Source organism: Apteryx rowi, unplaced genomic scaffold (assembly GCF_003343035.1).
Source record: "Apteryx rowi isolate R43461 unplaced genomic scaffold, aptRow1 scaffold_646, whole genome shotgun sequence".
NCBI classification, from domain to species: domain Eukaryota; kingdom Metazoa; phylum Chordata; class Aves; order Apterygiformes; family Apterygidae; genus Apteryx; species Apteryx rowi.
The window spans coordinates 215,339-234,562 of NW_020450923.1; the positions used below are offsets into that span (position 1 = coordinate 215,339).

The 19,224-nt window shown below is 39.9% G+C and overlaps 1 protein-coding gene across 1 annotated transcript in view; it reads left to right on the forward strand.

The window, feature by feature from the left end:
- The window catches only part of EPB41L4B (erythrocyte membrane protein band 4.1 like 4B), a 180,152-nt gene that overhangs the window by 133,673 nt on the left and 27,255 nt on the right, over window positions 1-19,224 (forward strand). The window contains exons 19-21 of the mRNA XM_026084544.1: window positions 2,664-2,731; window positions 15,997-16,101; window positions 18,950-19,085. Coding sequence (XP_025940329.1) covers window positions 2,664-2,731; window positions 15,997-16,101; window positions 18,950-19,085 — 309 coding nt within the window. The remainder of the gene's footprint in view (window positions 1-2,663; window positions 2,732-15,996; window positions 16,102-18,949; window positions 19,086-19,224) is intronic.

The following is a 19,224-nucleotide window of genomic DNA, read 5'->3' on the forward strand; positions in this document are numbered from 1 at the left end:
CAATGCAGACCCAAGTATTTGGCACCTAGTGTGCACTCTTGCATCAGCTGAACCATGAACAGCCTCACCATTTCTTTATGGGCTCCCTCTCTCCCTCCAGCTGAGAGTAGAACTACTTGCTCCCTGGTCAACAGTACTAATTTGTAGATACTGGAGTATTTCCTATTCTCTAAAGCATGAGTAGTAATGGAGAAAATTAATACAAAGAAAAGTTCCTCAAGATGCTGATCATGCTGTTTAGGAATATAGCACTTTTTCAGAAGCTAGCTTAGCCTTCTAAAGCAGAGAATACAGAAGAGTGATAATATAGTCACAGAACCAAGAAGAAACTGAGGGTCAGTTATTAGGGTCTAATACACTGAAGCCCTCTCAACTGGCTAATGAGGTCCTTGGCCTGTGGTGTTTAAGTAGGTGGAACTTTAATCATTTCATTCACTGTTGCAATTGCTGCAGTCCCTCCTCAAGCACTGTATTCTGTTTCCTATCGTTGTGTTCAAGAGCATCTTAAAATTCAGCTCAGTTAATTTGGTGAAAATTGGAATAAAGTAAAACTTATGGTTTTAAAAAATAGCCAATTTGACAAATAATAAGCAGCTAGCTTGTCAGGCTTAACAATAAAATGTTGTTAAGACATCAGTGTGAAAGAAGAGGCTGTGTATTAAGTTTCTGACAGCTGGATTCATGTTTTCAGCTTCCAGAAACCCAACAGCTTTATAAAAAGCATCATAATCTTTGCAGAACAAAGAAATATTACTTCAGTGCTCATCTGTGCCAACAAAGAATGATTTTCAATGCTTTCTCTCAGTGCCTTAAAAAAAACACTCTTTCCTTTTAAGAAAGCACTAGATTGTGAATAAATATTAGGCTAGACAGAGCTACTATAAGGCCAGAAAAAAATGTTTTCTAGAGCTGAGCTAAATTTCTTAAAATTATAAATCAACTGAAAATTGTACTCCCAGTCCTGAAATTATTCATGGTATGATACTAACACATTGGAAAGCTTGGCTGTAAAACTTTTGGTGGCTGAGTTGCAATGGTGGTGGTTGTGCTTCCCTTTTATCTGATTCTTTAGAGCATTTGTCCAGGACTTAGGAAACCTCTGCCTGAGGGTGTTTAAATCCACCTATATAGGAGTGCTGGATTGGAATGGACCCTCCACAGTATCCACTGCTGGTCCTGTACTCCCCTGTATAAAAAAGCCTTCAGTAGGAGAGGGACAAGCCTGCCCACAAGGCTGAGAGAGTTCTCTCTGTCTTGATAAAGGTTTCAATATCAACAGACGAGGTGGAACAACCTGAGCAGGAAGGGTTAAGGAGAGTCTTACCTCAAAATATGCCCTAACCCATCACCTTGGGTACTTGTGTGAGCTGGAGTAGGCCCAGGTTTGAATCTACTTTCTTCTAGATTCCAGGTGGTCCCCGTTTAATTATCCCTGCTGCTTACTGTGCGTACAAGCCAAAGCAGTCTGTTTCCACCAGGGGTAATTCGCTGGTAAATAGGTGACCCAGGAAGTGGTGATGGGGCTTCTGTTTCGTCTGGCACAAGGGGGACATGAGCCTAAAACTCTCACAACTCGGGGAAACACCTCAAGGGCTGAGCATCCCTACTGAGGTTTTGTAGTTCATCATTAAAGTATAGAAGAAACTGAGCTCTTGATGATTTCCTTTCCTTTTCTTATGAGTACCCTCAGATGAAATCAATTTTGTGTTGAATGGAAGGTCTCTTGGGAAATCTACAGCCTGTTTTGAAGAAGATGAGACTGACATGCATTTAATTCAATTTGATCTGAACCAATGTCCTTAAATTATCATGGCTCAGATGTTGAGCACTGAAAAATCACTCTGTTGATGGCCCATATCAGCTCCCTTCTATCCATTTAGCAGAATGGAAATGTCAGAGCCTGCCAAGTCCATTACTGGTCTGGAGATACTCGTGTCTTCAGCCAGTATTTTCTATATAGTGGTGTAGTATTGTGCTGAGACTGGCCTTTAAACATAGATTGTGGAATCCTGTAACTTAATTGTAGAGTATAATCTACCAACACCTGCCCAAACTGGGCATTCCTGGGTTGTCAAGCAATTTTCATGCAAGCTGTTTTGCAATAGTAGTGTTTTCTACTCTATAGACAAATGGTATGAGAGAGACAGGGCTCTGTAATTTAGCAGGAAGCAGTAGTGGGTGAGACTTTCTGTGAATTGCATGTACAGTGTAACTGCATGTAGGGGTCCCACTTTTTTGTTAGTTTTTCAAAGAATGAATGAAAAGCTGTGAGAGTTGGCTTGATGCTTCTGATTAGGTTACATAAATATTTATTTTAATTAAAAGAACAGCTCAACCATCAGTGTGTTTGCTTTGGTTGTTTTTATTATTTCTGCTCAAACGCCTTCTGGAGGAAACACTTTTCCTTTCCTTCTCTTGCTTTATTACAACCCAATCTCTTCCTGACACTATTGCTCTGCAGATTGTACACTGTAGCTTATCAAAGTGAATGTCAACAATAGGAGATGATAAAAGAAAAACCATGCTTCTTAAATCTGTTCAGAATAGGCATTTTGAACATTGCATATTGCTTGAGTACTTACAGATTTTTTTTTTTTAATAAATAGACGTAGAATCGTAAGTGTATGGATGTTGTACTAAACTTTGGCTCTTTCTTTTAACAGGCTGTGAAAGAAGAGACCTCTTTTGTAAATCCCAGTAAGACCTCCGGCCTGCAGGACCCTAATGTAAGGTCTGTTGCTTCTTGTTTGTAGGGAAAACATCAAATAAGTACATAGTGTAGCATGGCATATTCCAAACATCGTCTAGTACATGTGTTCCGAATCTGTGTGCTCATCCCCAAGCTGCTGTGTTAAGTTCATCAAGCAATGACCTGAGGAGACAGTGTTTGTCAGCAGGGTGCATCTCTTATGCACACGTGTCGTATATACTTGAAGAATTAATAAAAGCTCTGCTCTGAAAATGAGGTCCAGTGACAGACTTGGAAAAGCCTGTGTAACAAATGTCAATTTTCAGAAATTTTGTTTCAGAGAAGTGCTAGGTTCTGCCCAAATTGGAATATTTTCCTGTTTGTGTTTTTCTGATTTCTGCAAGTATTTTATGTGGAAGAAAGTGCATTTGGTATACAGCCTTCAGAAAAACAATTCATTTGCATCTCTTACCAGGCAGGAGCGATTACTTTGGATTGTACTTTGATTCAGTTTGTAGTGGACAGCAGTTTTCCTTTTGTGGGTGGCCATTTTGAAAGGGCCTATTAGTTGGATTTTAATATTATTTGGATGGCACAGTATTCTGTCTTTTAGCAGGTGTTTAGGGAGGACGTTACTGCATGGAAATTTGGAAATTGCCTGGCTCTATATATATGGTAGTGCCATTGTTTTGGACATCTCTGGTGTCAGAAAGGTCACTCTCAGAGCAGAGTTTGAGAAAAAACTGATTCATTTACAGCACAACAATCAAGCGGGCTGTTAATCAGCTAACCAGTCATCTCATTTTTTTATTATAACTCTCTGATGATGACTTTTACAGTGAAAAACAGATGTTTAAACATCTAGTAGAAAAGGTTGGGGGGCGGGGGGCAGGGGACAAATTAAGTTTCCTAGGACCACTGAGAAAAATTCAGCAGGCATGTTACATAGAGGCCTATTTCTTCATTTAATAGAAATGGGCTCATGTAATGTCTTTGCCACTACACCCTTTGCTGGATTGCTGTCATTTCCAGAAGCAGTTCAGGAGAAGCTGTTTCATAAAACCATAAGTGATTTGGAGCGTGGCTAAAGACTTGTTTTCCTCACTAACCCTTGCTGAGCTTTCCCATAATATCTGTAGAAAACCCTAACTATTTCATATTTTGTAATAGATTCTCTCCTCCTTCACCATGCTGAGCTGTAAAGGAGTTGTGTGCTTTGTGAAGTTAGGTACTATTCAGCATGAGTAAGGCTGGCAACCTGGCCATAAAGCTGACTTTACTGTTTTCTTTTGCATACATCCAAGCTTATAAGCTCATAAAAACCACCTGAAGTTCTCGGTATGCAGCAGTTGGATGTATATTTGTCTAACATTTATTTTTATCTGGTTTATGTCAAGCACTGTTCCTTCTACAGTCAGTTGTGCCAAATTAAATTGTATTGTTTTATTGCTTTGCTCCTGTGTTCTGGAGGTGCAAATATACAAGTAATCAATGCTCAGGGACAGAGCAATTTTAACAGTTTGCATGCAGAACCTGGAGAATAATGCAAAGCAAATGCAGGGTCTAACCATTGCTCTTTTCCCTGCAAGTGGCTCCCTTTTCTACAGTAGCATGTGCCCCCTTACACAGAGCCTGAATGTGACGTATTTTCCACTAAAGTCCTATGTAACCTCTACTTGGAGGACTTGGGTGGACACAAATGACCCTTTGCCCAGCTGAGAATTACATCCAAGTAGAGTCAAGGGTTTGATAAGACTTGTCAAACAAATCACCCAGGAACATTTTTCTTCTGGAGTTGAGAAGTACACAAGTATCCTTTGTGAAAAAGTCCTCCTTGGGGAATATAATTTTTGTTTCTGCAAGTACCCATGCAGGCATTCCTGTGAACATTTGTGCCAGTCGACAGCACCTGTGTGAATGTTTGAGGAAGCAAACAAAATACTTGTTTGCTGAAATGTATTTGTCAGTTGAAACCAGTATCTGTCACAGCTGTTTAAGAATATTCTACTCTTTTCATGAAAGAGATTTATATCAGGGCAGTGACTTCCTGTATTTGATGGCTGGAATGATGACTGTACAATATATTAGCAAAATGCTCTGATTTTCCAAACCCAAGCCACTAGGAAATGTGTTCAGCAATAACAATAAGTGAATATATGCATTTCTGATCTTTAACTGAAGCATGAATTGTTTGTAGGAGTAGGGAAATAGGAGGTGAGGAGCACTAGTGCTTGTTTGAGTGAAGAGCTGTGCTCTTTTTACCACCATCTTGTCTGCTCTTCCATTGCCAGTCTGCAGATTACACTTCTAATGAATTAACTGCTTAGATATGGCCTGCAACCCCCCTGAGCAATTATTTTAGCATCTGCCATGGCAGACTCAATTTGGCTAACAATTGCTATAGCTCTTTGTAGAATTAGTTCTGGTTCAACTGGTAATTACTCATATGTATGTGCAGTATAGCTGTTTTTGCCACAAGCAGGTCTCCATTCATTTTACTGGGCATAGCCTCAGAATGGTGTGTAACAATGTGTTTGTGTAAAGCCAACCTATATCAGTCAGTTTACTCACCTGATTTCTGTGTGTGTTGGCAAACTGCGGATCTTTCTATATCCAGGTCATTTAAATACGGGGATGGGGGGGGAAGCCCTGCAGATGAAGCTGAAATGGCACTAATTCTTCGAGTTTCAGGAGGGAAAAGCTCCTGAAATCAGCTCTGTTGTTCCGTGCACAGGCTACAAGTGCAAGGCTTGTCCCCCGCTCTTCCTGTTAATGGCTAACTTGTAGATGTCAGATGAAACTGCAGGAGGGTGTGAGGCCGCAGCAGAGCCCAGTCCCCTCTCCTCCCTGCTTTGGAGAGCACTGCTGTGCTTCTCTATAGCTCTCCCTCCTCTGGCAAGGATTTTTTTTTTCCTCCCAGACTATTTTAAGTACTTGTTCCCCAGTTCAATGAGGGGGGGAAAAAGCTGGTGACTCAGTCAACCCAATACGTGCCACTGTGTGCTAGCTCACACTCCTGTTACTCTGCAATTAAAGCTGACATACTACACTGTGAACTGGGATGTGGGCATACCTCCCCACCTTGCTGACTCTGCCGCTTTGCCAATAACCCGCAGCAGAGCAGTGGATCCAGTACGGGAAATCTGCGGTTACCTCAGCTGGGTCCATGCAGGCTTCCTGTGACAGTTGCCAGCTGAACAAAGTCGAACAAGAGCAACTACTGGGAGGGGAATTTCAAAAGCAGGTTAAGTAGGAAAGCTGCCAGCTTTCTTGGTAAGACACAGAAGAGAGGATCAGTTAGAGGTGTTGTTATTACAAGTCTATCGTAACACACTTGAAAACATGCACCTGTTTTCATCAGCACCCAGGTAATATATATACAGCCCAGCTATAGCTGCAGCATAAGCATTTTGGACAAGGTAAAACATAATGTATTGTTCTTCCTAGCAAATGTTATTCCAAATGGATTATGAAAATAAATACCTGGAAAAATCTGTTATTTATGCATATTGTTAGCATTTTATACTGCCTGTATCAAATCAAGAAGAAATACATCTAGTTTGCAGCTACCACCTTGCACAGTGAGGCATGCTTTGGTGAGGCATGTAGCAACACAGTGCTTACATGAGCATTTGTCAAATTTGGAATTTACAGTTCCAGTCATTTTGCAATGGTTTTTGACAGCATTTCTGTGGGGAAATCTCATGCTTAAAATGGTAAGTAAAATCTGATGTTACTCCTTCAAATATGGAGCAGGTTTGGTGGGAGACTGCAAATTAATCCACTCTGGCTGAATTTACTCCATATGATCAGGAAGGCTGAGAAGAAGCCATGGTAGCTCACTGTCTGTGCAGGAGATGATGAATTTTGTGTGCTCTCAGGAATTCGGCTATTCAGAAGAGAGAGAGCAGCACTCTTTGGGAAAGGCCAAGTCTGTAGCTCCCAGGAGGCTCTGAAGGAGGCAGTGATCATGTTGGTCCTCTTCATGTACCCACTAGGGGAATTCATCTTCCACTAGTGCTGGAAAAACCTTTCTAATAGATCATTTCCATCTTCAGTGTTGTTAGGGGCAACCAGTCATGATATCAGTTGGGCCGAGAGGGATTGTAAGAAAAACAGAAGTATGTTCTGAGCTGGTGGAAACTTCCTTAAGCTTAATCATCTAACTCAGTGTCCAGTGGAATTATTTGAGAATTGCTTGTAGTATCTAATTTAAATCTGATCTGAGATTACTGCAGGGTCTTACATACAGTTTTGCTAAGGCAAGGCTCTTACCTGCCTCCAATTAGGAATTTTTATTCGATCCTTAGCTTTGAGAGATCAGAGCTCAGGCTGTCCACCAGAACATTTATGTAATGGATCAAATGTCAAGTAGGAAGTATAAAAAAATTCTTTCAGGARGTATAAAAACAAAAATTGCAGTCACGCAGTTGATTATCATATCTGCTCACTCTCCTCTTGGTCGGAAGCCTGGTCCATCTAGTGATCATGGATGCAGAGGTTTCTCTCATGCAGCATATCAAGTGAATCTGAACCACTTTGTCACCTTTTATAAACTCCACCTATTGCTTGGTTTTAAACAGGTAAACTCTTGAACTTGCTTTCCAGAAATTTCCCACTTAATTGCCAGCCTGCTTCATTTGTTAAATGTAAAAAAATACATGGCTAACCACTGAACCCCATCAAGAGAATTCCGTTCATTATTCCTTTCCTTATTTAGCACTTTGCCAGACAGTAGCATCATCTCTACTACTTCCCTGATGTCTATACATAAAACTCTCCTGAAAACTCCTTTAACTACCTGTTTTCTCTCTGGCTAAGACCATCTAATCATGCTGGCTAGGCCTATAGGGTGTATATGTGTGTGTATGTGCACGCAGATTCATACATGTAGAGTTTGGCTATATTAGCATACAATTCCACACATTTCTTATGTTCTTCTCTTCTTCCAATATGGCTGATTGTAATCCTTGGTGTAATTCTGCTGCGCAGCCTTTGGGAATTCCAGTGTGTGGAGAAATTAGACTAAATTCATACAGATGGCAGGAATTACTGATACTTTGGAACCAGACAAAATACTCTGTCCTCAGGCATAGCCTATTTGCCAAGACAGACTTTCATCTTGGGACAAATGAGGCAGTGGAAGTGTTAGCAAAGGTGCCTAAAGTTGAGCAAAATTTGGTAAGCAACTGAAGTCAAATTTTGTAAGACAGGAAGTAACTGGCAACAGGATTTGCTGATAATATAGGGTTTTTTTCCTTCATGGTCACTTGGACCTTGGGGAAGTTTAGAGACATCTCTGATTCTGATGATCTAGCTGAAGCTCTTCAGGAGCGGGTATATATAGACACTAGTACCTTCTTCATTGTCTGCTAAATTTCAGTCTTCATTTTGGGAGAAGCTGTTTACTGATATACCCACAAGACAATCAAGATGTTGTTAAAATAGTTAAAGATACACTCTTTTGAGGTTATGTTTTGAAAAACTGAAATGGTAATTAACACTGTTTCTTAGAAACTCTAGCTAATTATCATAGAATTGTAGAACTGTTTATTGGAAGGGTTGTCTGGAGATCATACAGACCAGCCTGCTGCTCAAAGCAGGACTATCATCAACGCTGGATCAGGTCAGCCATGGCTTTGTCTAGGTGAGTTTTGAAAAGCTCCAGGGATGGAAATTATACAGCCTCTCATGCAAAATACTGATCACACTGTAAACACAAGTTCCTGCACTTCTTAGCTCCCAAGCCATGTCAGTGAAGAACCTTTTTCAGCTGAAGCCCTCAAATTGCCTGATCAATTACTACTGTTTCTGTTACCATCGTCACTTGCTATTGGGTGCCATGTGGTACCTTTATCAACTGCACTATTTTTTTCCCTTTGTAACATGCTTTTGGACTGTTACCAGCTCTGGCATGCTTTACACCCCACATGGCTCAGGATTTGTCTGTGGATTTCTTTCTGTTTAGACCAACTGCTGCATGACCCTTTGTTGATCCTTGTTATCCAAATTATCTCATCTTTCATAGGATTGCAAATAGAAATATTCTTCTTATGTGGGAGTAGGTATAAGCACCAGCTGGTGCTTTGTGCATTCATTTATTCTAATTTTCTTTGTAAATCTTCCCATCCAAAACCAAATTACACTATTACCTTAAGACTAATTGCATTAGGAGCTGCTCAACATGTAACGTAAATTTAAATGTTATCTCACAGAGCTTGATGATGTTGCACACCAGAAAAGAAGGGTGGAGAATATTAGATTATATCAAGTTATACAGGGAACAGACGAATCAGGAGAAGTAATCTCAGTACTCTTCTGAACTCCCAGCACAGAGTAAGCTTTGCTAATGCAAATTGTCAGAAGAAGATTCCACTCCCAGTGCATCATGCATCTAATGTCCACTAGGCTTTGAGCTTGGCTGCCTTTCGATGTGATGTGAATATGCCCTGCATCTTTTCTGACTGAAGTGGTAATATTTCCTACATATAACTTTCCAATATCATCAAGGGATGTCACTCAAAGCAATTTGTGTATATTTATGCTTCTGCTTTTCTCTTTTCATCTGTGCAGAATATAATCATTTATGTAAACATCTGATTTATCTCTTGGTATCTGAGTTAACACCCTGCTGAAATACTTGGTACTGTGTAAATCTGAACCAGTTCTTTCAGAGGGCTTCAGCTCTCTGCAAATGCTCTTAGGATATGACAAGATGAGCAGGGGACAATGTGTACTAATGTTTATCTGACCTGTACACATTTCATATCTGAAGCTAGCACCTCAGTATCCATCCTCACACATGCTCTTTTCAGTGAATGCCAAGGTAGCTTTCCAGTGGCATATAAACTTGCACAAAGGGAGATGGTACAGAGCAATGTTCTAGCTTATCCAACAATATGGGTACTCCACACTGTCTTTTTCTATTTGTTACACTGGCTTGGGACTCTTTGGAACCACTCAACTCAAGCCTGAACTTTTTTTAAGAAGAAAAGGAAAACTAAGATTCTGCAGTGGTAGTAGTGTTCTTAGAGAAGTGGAAGTGTATTGAACAACTACTTACCAACTGTTCAAGACTTCAGGACACACAAACAGGATTTTATTTAGGATTTTTAATTGATAGAGAAGGCTGTGGCCCACAGTGCTCTCTTGGACACTGAACCTATCAGCAATGCTTATGAAAATTGCAAGCTGATGCCAGGACTTCAAGTCCAGGGCCTTAACAGTGGACAGTTTCTAAGAAGACAGTTTCTAAGAGTCACAGAGCTGAAGTCTAGACGGGTCTCCAGTTAGAGCCATAGTAGATGTCTGTGTCGGCACTTGGAAGATAAGAAGAGGCATGTCATCTGCACAGTTATGGACAGCTTGTTGCCTCAAGCCCAAGAATTCAGTTACCTGGATAAATAGATGTATACAGAAGAACATTTAGGCAGGTCAAAATGGAAGCTGATCAAAACTTAATGTTTTTTCTTCTCTCCCCCTCATCCTCCCCACCTTGATGAACTTCAATGAATCCAAGCTGGTTTTGTTTTCTTAGCTTCAAAGTGGACTTAATTCTGGAAGGCAGAGTCCAAAACATTTTTTTTTTTAACATTTAAATAGCCCCTTTACAATACATTGTGAAATATTGTAGGAAAACTAGAAATGTTACGTATGTTGACTTTTTCTTGAAAAATATTAATTGTTTTTTAAAAAAAGTTTTCATTAAACCTTCATCCTCAAAAATAAAAAGCATTCATTCTCCAGCTGAAAGATTTTAACCAGCTTTAGCAAAAACAAAATGAATAGCTAAATATCCATCAGCCTGGCCTCAGTCCAGTTGGCAAGTTAATGGATCAGCTACTCTGATTTTTTACACCCAGGACAAGGAACCTCACCCAGTAATTTCTACATCAAATTCATAACTTCTAGCTGAACTCTTCCATGCCCTTTGCATGCCAGTCGGCATCAAAGATTGCAGGTGTGACACCTAGGTATGTACCTTGACTTCATTCCAGGTATTAAAGACCTCTGTGACCTGTTGTCTGAAGTCTGATGCTGATGAATTGTTTGTAGTTGTATTTTTAATCCTTAAGCTCCAGAAGAAGGAACAATACTTGGACCTTCCAGATAAGGCTAAGTTGATGGAATACCCCAATCGAGTTGCATTTCATTGGCAGTGCCCCCTTAAACTGTGCCTAGGCTCTTTGAAAACCACATTTATGATGGTGCTGTATGGAGAGGTAGGATTTGTAGCTCAGTTTGAGCTTGGATACTGGGTGTTGACCTGCAACATTGCTTTGAGCTGGGGGAGAAGAGCAGTTTCTGGATCATCATTATCTGTTGGACCACAGGAACATCACATTTTCATCTAGATTGTAAGGTACATTTTCATTGCAAGGACAAGGGAGGGGAGCAAATTTTCTCTTTTAAAAGAAACAAAGCTCAAGAGGGTAAGGAAAGCGCACAAGCTGTGTTTAGATTAAATTGCTTCTCTCTAGCAAGGAGCTTTGTAGTACATCTGCAATCTATATGCAATCCCAGTTTAAAAAAAAAAAAAGAGAGAGAAAAGAAAAAGCCTTCACTCAGAAAGTTTGATGTTGGCAATAGTTTTCAAATGTCCATATAGTCTTCTGGAGGGCTAACTTGTCTTCTGAGAAAAGCTGCTCTGTAGGGGTAAAAAAGCACTTATTATTATTTCTTAACTTCAGATGGTTGTAACTTTGGAAAAGAAACAAAAGTAGAAAACACATTACCGACTGAGAAAAGATATTTGAGTAGGTGTGTTTGCTTAGCTGGCTAGGCTAGGCCTTCGATATACTAGAGAATATATCTACTGAATATTTATCCTCTTCTTTCCTTTCATCCTTCCTTTTTCTCCCCAAGATTTCAGTACCGTATTTCCACTCAAAAGGAGCTCTGAAGCCACGAATCAGCTGGTATTTTCTTTCCTGTAAGTCAGCAACTGATGGTATGCCACTCTTCATGTGGGTGGCTGCATCCTCATAAATAATAGTATTTGGAAAGGAGTTTTTAGCCTCTACCTTTTGGTCTGAGAGTGACAGCATGGAAGGAGAGAGATTGCTCCAGACAGGAGAAAACACGCAGGCAGAAGTGCTGCAGACCTGGTTACCCCATTACAGCTGAGCCAGGTGGGGGCCCTGAGTTCCTAGGTCTGAGCACCGACATCACCTCCACAAGGAGGATTTAATGCAATAAATGGGCATCTGTGGTCACTTGAAATGTTCCAGAGCATATATTTTTCTGTGAACAGAAATGAAATTGGATGTGGGTGGGTCAGGAAAGCATGCTGACTGCTGCTGGGGCACATGCTGGGCCTCGCAGTGCAGAGGCACTTTTTGCTGACCTGCCACTGCATGCTGACATTCGTGATTGGTATTCGCATTCTCACCAGAAAGTAGCAGATTTTTACATGTGGTGCCAGGTCTCTAAGCAGGTCTGTCTTGCTTCAGTACCTTCGTTTTTAAACTGCAGCAGTCGGATACAGTTACAGAAAAAGATTTCTCATGAATTAATAACACTGGTACTCAACCTTATAAAGAAACAGTAATACACTGCACTTTTCTTTTTTTGAGTCTGGGTCCCCCTGATCCTCTAACACTTCAGTTTTTGTTCAAGCTCACAGGAGTTACTACATATAGGAAGAAAAATGGTCATATCTGCGCATAATGACTCTATTTAAATAGCCAGAATAATTACAAGGTTCCTCTTCAAGAATTGTATCTTTTCATATGAGATAATGTGTTCTGGCTGTAGAATTCAAGAGATAACAATAGAAGTTATCCTGCTTTATGCTTGCTTCTTTTTCAGGAATATCAATGAGATCTTTTTTAGGAGTTTGTGGGGTATTAAAAGCCTGCCATTTTTAAAACACAGATCAGGCTCTGAATTAATCAAGCTCAGCAGTTCTTGCATCTGGCGGCTGCAGTGAGAGTAGCGACAGCTTTGAGTGTGCTCAGGCTAAGGGAGAACGGTTGGAGGGAACAAACAGGGGCGAGGAAACAGGAGCTGTCACCAATCCTGTAGGCTGGTGTGGAAAGAGCTATCCTGGCAACCCTTTAATAAGGGTAAAATCATTTGCTAGTACTGGTCTAATGTCATCTTGTACTTGCGGTAGACTAAATTCAATCAATCTCTTTTGTGGAGACATTGCCACTGCTCCTTTTCTTTCAAAGATAGCTTTAATTTAAATCCTAGCTAACCTGCAGCTTCTAAAAAAGTGCAATTAACTGGTGCTCATATCTCTCCCAGTGGCCTGATAAATATCAGTAGACAGATGCTCAACAAAAATGTTGACAGTGTGTTAGAATAAAAGGAAGGGGATGGAACTTTCTTTATTAAAATTTCATTACTTTTGCAAAATATGTGAATCAGATACTATACTGGCATGATACAAAGTATAAGTAAAGTTAATCTCAGTGGCTACAGTCGCCTGGATAGGAGTAGGTGTATCTTGTGATATTGTATCTTTGCTTTTTCTTTAACTGTTCACTTGAAAATTTGCGACATTCAAAGGAAGATTGTAAGTTTTTCGTCTGTTTCTGTGGATTAGAGAGTAGGTCTCATGCAACTCTTGAACACCTTTAGTCACAGCTGAGTGAAATTTTTCACATGAAACTTTATAAAGACAAATTCAGACTTAGAATTTTAAAATGTTTCATGTGTACAAACCTGTTTCAAAATTGTTGCTTTGAAACTGTTTTAAAGTAACTGTTCTAGTTATAAAAGAATGAGCAGTGCCTTTTCGAACAAAAATATGATTTTGGGTGTTGCAATAACTTTCAGAATTCTCATCTCCTCCACTTAACTATAAATATAAACCCTGAGAATCAAAATGGTATATACGGGCTTTGTAAATTGAAACTTTTAGACGAAACTGAAATGATTATTTCAAATGTTCATTTCTGTGTAAAGACCCAATTTACTTTCATTACAGATCATAATGTTGTCTTCAGAAATTTGAAATAGCAATGGACTGAAACTACATTTGTCATCAGCTTTGCTGTTCCATGCTATGCTATTTCCTGAACACCTTTCTAGTACTAGTGCATTGCTCACATATGCTCTTTGAGTTTATACTTTGCAACTCACTTTGTAGCTGATACCACTATTTTTATTCCTGCTTTCACTGGGTTGACGAAAAGGTCTAAAACTTGTAACTATTTTCTTAGCAAACTATTGAAGGATAGTGGGGACTGTTCATTCAGAGCAAGGATTTCAGCTAATGTATTTTGGAAAGCCTGCACTGAAAGCAGTGGAATTACACACATTCACACCCCTTGAGGATTTGACCATCAGATCCAGTCATTAAACAGATCTAAACATATTTATCCTCCTTATGTCAGAACTTGAATAGAAAATCCCTTAGAGCAAATTGAACTAGTGATTTTTTTTCAGTTGTCAGAAGATACCTTTGGTTTAGGACAAGTTGTCCAAAAAAGAACAGCTAGAGCAGTCATCCCTTTGGAAACATGATTGGGTAAGTCGACATTGGGGACTTCCATCTTTATGTTGGTTCAGAGATTTCCAGACCAGACATACTGGCCTAAAGATTAAAACAAGATGTTTTGGGATTTTTTCCTCCCCCATCCTCACTGTAATTGCCAGCCAAAGAAACTCAGTGAAGAGTCTGAAAATCAGGCTGGATTATTCTGTGATATTCTTGTTGTGAATCGGAGATATAAATGACTGACCCTGAAACTGGAATTCAGGAAGGGACGAGATAAAAATCTTACTCCTATCTGTATTGGTTTCTTGAAATTAAYGGGATTAAAAAGCAGGAAAAAAAAAAAGTTGTTCCATGAGCAGTGGAACCTGTGAAGTCTGATTTATGATTTAGATATGCACTTTGTATTCTCTTATTTCCCATTCTTCCTTCACATGCTCTCTGGCGTCCCCAAAGACCAAAAAACTCTGTCTGTTGTAGCTGGTCCTGACCTGCACATGTGCTGGTTGGTTGGTTACTGCCAAGCAGGGGTTGTAATGGCCGAGTTTGGCCAAATTTCTTTTCTGTGGGGGATACCAATTTGCGTGTGTGTTCTCTCACCAGCACGCAGACTTCAAAAGGCACGTACGAAAACGGCAGGAATAATCCACAGACTGTGCCACTCCAATAGCTTCTGGTTGTAACAGGGCAGCAGGTTCAGAAGGTATCAGAGGTGACTAAACTCAGCTATATCCTACATGGGCATCAGCGAGAACATGCAATTTTGAAGATTAGATGTGCTTAATTTTAATATGGATTAAAAAACCTTATATGATGCAAGCAGATTTGAAAATTTCAACCCCAATTTATAATTTTAGGGACAAAGTTCTGCCATTTCTACCGACTGTCAGATGCATCCCAGTGTACAGGCAGTTCCACTGGCAAGCAGTAGGACTACTTTAGTACTGGCATAGTACTTTGGATTTTGGATTGGATGGCAGAATACAGCTCACAGATTATGAATGAAGATTTTTAATTACCCCTTTAATTTTGGCATATTTGCTGTGTTTATAACATTTTCTTATACACATAGGATGTATTTAATCATAAATCACATAAAAATAATACTTGAGATAATTTGTGTGTTTTCATGTCACTTAAGCAGATCATTGAAATGTTTTCTTCACAAGGTCATGAAGATCTTATACTTAATATTTATGCTATTTGTATTCAAGCCTTGCATAACTTTAATGATAAGTGGTTAAAGAGGAGATCCTTTTAGCTTTGTCTCCTCATTCCCACTTCTACCCTTGGCTGAAGCTCTGCAGATGTACTTCACATTCATGAGCATCTGAAACACGTCTCAGTCTTGCATTTGTTTCTAGAAAGTATCCTTTTCTTGGATCAAATCCATTAATTCATTTCCCTTGAGTTGCTGTTTCATATGCAGAAGGATAATATTTAATTTCAGGTAAAAACTATTTTAAGCAGAATAGGCTTCCCAGTTTATAAAAATAGGTTTTGTTAAGGGTTTCTTTTTTTTGTCAAAATGTTTTTAACATGTCTGAATTGCTGGGCCGTTACTAAAATGCCATATTTTGGATATAGTGATGTTTCCACACACTATCTTACACAGGCTTCATATTTGTAATCAGCTGCTACTTTTGTAAATGGTATGCAGCGCATGGGAGGGTGAATTCACATGTCCTTTTCTGTTCATGTACACTGGCCTGTGGGCTATAAATGGAACCGCAGGGTGAACTTCAATGGGCATGTGCCAATTTGCATGATAAATATGTGTTGATGAGTTACCACTTTGTTGACGTGCCTCAAGTAGTTTAAGTAAAGACTGTGCCACATATATTTTTCCTGTTATTTTTAGAAGTCCAGCTCCAGTGCGACCTGAAACTACACCATCAGCTGGCCCTACAGAAAAGCAGGAAATTAAAGTTTCTCGTGTGAGGAAGTTAACAAGACAGTACAGTTTGTGAGTAACACATAGCACTATCTGCATGTTTTTGCCTGCTAGTGCTGAAAATGAAGGGAGATGCTAATTATTGCTCTAGCTATGACTTCTGAAAGGCATGAGTGCAGTTAGATGATAATGATCTTGCACTGATACAGTTCCTTTCATCTCTGAGAATCTTAACACATTTAATACTTAATGAATTTGCCATCCCTGTACACTTACTAACGCTTAGAATTACAGGCCTTTTTCCAAGGTTACAGGTTAGGAGTTAAAAGTCCCTTTTCCATGTGAAATATCAAAGACTTGATGCGACTTGGAGCAAGCCACCCTTGTCTGCTTCACTGCAGTCCCATTTAGAAAATGAGAACAATCCCAATGTAATTATGTGGTCTCTTAGCTCTGGCAAGACAGATCTGTCCCTATAAAGCTTTCGCATCCTATTTGCACTGAATTCATCTGATTTTGGAGTCTCTTGAGGTGTGAGGTGCTGAATAGATGTGGAAATCAGTTTGTTAATTTGTCCTTCATGCAAAATGGCAAATAAGGCCATCAGATACTAAGGGTTTAAACTGAGTGGAAAACTAAGGAAGGGACAATATCAGCATAAAATTATTAATACAAAAACACCAATGCCGCAATGAACAAAAAAACCATGTATGCTTGTTATGTGGAATGCAACCATTAGCCCCTCCAGCAATTTTGCATTTGGGTGTCACCAAATATATAGCAATATTAGCAAAAGTTTTCCTTTCATCCAAAAGAATTCTAATAAATACCAATACGTAGTTATTTCTTCTCTCACTATTAAGAACACTTACTTTTGAGGTGGAACAAAAGTAACAATTTACATCAGTAAAACTGAAAAACTTAAGGAGAATAAACAGAAGAATGAATTAGTTTGAAATTATGAAGAAAATCAGAAATTAGCAAATTGGTATTTGTCCAAGAGACCAAGGCTAACATATGGGAACACACAGGCACAGCTTGGTCAGCGGGCCATGACGTGGTCTCTTTTACCATGATACATCAACCAGCATGGTTGGTAAATGAGACAGGAGATGGGAATTGACAACTCGTGCTAGGAAGGGAACCCAGGTTCCCTCACTGCACGCTAATACTAAAGATAACGGGTGGCAGGGAACTTGACGATATCTGGTAGGAGCAGTTTCTCAAGGGCAGGAGCCTGCTCATTCACGCTGCCCAGTGTGGCTCAGGCAACAGAAGGCTTTTCTTGAACGAGACACCGCTTTTCCTACCTCTTCTACAAGCAGGGGAAAGTCTGCTACGTGTTTCAAGCTGCGCATGATTTTTCAGATTTTGATATAGTGTGGGAAATGAGGGACTTGTAGATAGTGGTCCACAAAGGAAAAGGCTGTGGCACTGAGAGGACCGATTGTTTSAGATGCTATTCATGTAACAGGTAATAAACAGATCGTGATGGGTGATCCTATTCTTTGAGTACACTTATGTGTAAGGATAGGCAGGAAATCCATGTCCTATTGTAAGCATGGTCACAGGTTTCATATGCATGCTTCAAAAAAATTTTGATATGAGGTTTAATGTAAACAGATTGTTAAACTAAAATTCTGGTACCTGGCAAACAAAGAGAACAGGGTTATCCAGCGTAGGCAATTTTGATGCAAGTAATACCTCGGTGTCTGGACTGCAGCTATGAGAAATGCAGAGAAATAGTGAAGAAGCCCAGTGCTCAGGCTTATAGCTAGCGTGCTGACAGCTTGTTGCCTGGTAAGCCTGGGCTCTCAGTTCAACACTCAGCTTTGGGACCAAGAGACTACAATGCCTTTCTGAACTGGCAAGTTCTCAACCATTTTCTGCTTCCTTGTCTGCAACAGAACAGGTTTACCCAGCAAGAATGGGGAGGGTGCCAGTGTATTCCTGCAGAGAGAGGGGAGCAAGGACCGGGGAAATGTCAGCTACATGTTTCTGAAAGAGAGATTAACTAGGTCAGCAGTCCAGATCTGGCTTGTTGCATTCATAAAGCACCTATTTAATAGGCCCAAAAGATTTTACGTTTTCTTTTCAGCATGAAAACAGTGTGTTGTACCTGCATTTCTTCTCTAAAGAAAATTTTGTTCAGAGAAAATCTCTGAAGAAATCTTTCTTCTCAGAAGTAATTGGTAGTTAGACTGGCACCTTTTTATAACAGGAAAAAAAGAACAGTCTTCCCAGTACTGTAAACTGTCAGGCTGTATCCTTTCCTTTTCACATGTCATTCCTAGTAATAAAGATTTTGGGGGCCAAATTATGTCTCTGTTTACCTTTTTGCAACTTATTTATCAACTGAGGACTAAAAATCTAACCCAGGCCTGACTGATCCCAATTATTTGTAGTCAGTGAGGATTTCAGTCCTTTAAAGCCAGTTTGAAAACAAAAGCATGGACCAACTGCATAATGGATTGCCAAATCTCCCACTTGGCCTAAAGCCACTGAAGCAGTTCGTCCCATGGAGAGATCTAACCAGACTTTTCTTATCACTAGAGCTAGTCTTCATAGGAAAGAATATAAACATGAAAAGCAAAGTGATATCAGCTAAGTTCATGTATTTGCATATACATACTCCATAGAAACATTACTTGCCCATCATACTCATAAGATTTCCATTTGCAGTTGAGAGTTAATTAGCCAATCAACTTGCAAGGAATCATTAAAGTTAAAAAAAAAAAAACTAATTTATTTGCAAAGTTAGCTGTGAATATTGCATTACGCATGGAAGAGTAAACAGCACTTCATTCCAAAGCACTACAGCCGACATACAGGTTTCTGGCATCTCCTGTGGCACAAGTAGGGTTAAGGTTGGGTAACATGTTTTAATGAGAAGATCTGCCTGTGCTTTTAACAACTGCAGTGATGAAGACGACCTTCCTCCAGCACTGGCAGCAGCGGCAGCATCCACATCTGTGTCTTCAACATCTCCCAGCTCACAGAAAACGTGTACGCCACAGACTTCGGAAGGGCAAGCACAGGTTTCGCCTGGTGCCGAGGTAATATGCAAAGAGGCAAGCTCATATCAGGTGGGAGAGCATTCAGGGAGGGCAAGGGGGAGTTTCAGGTGGTATGTTTTTGTTAGAGCGATTCTACGTTTGGGAGCAATTTTTAGTGTCAGATTGTGGTAACATGTTA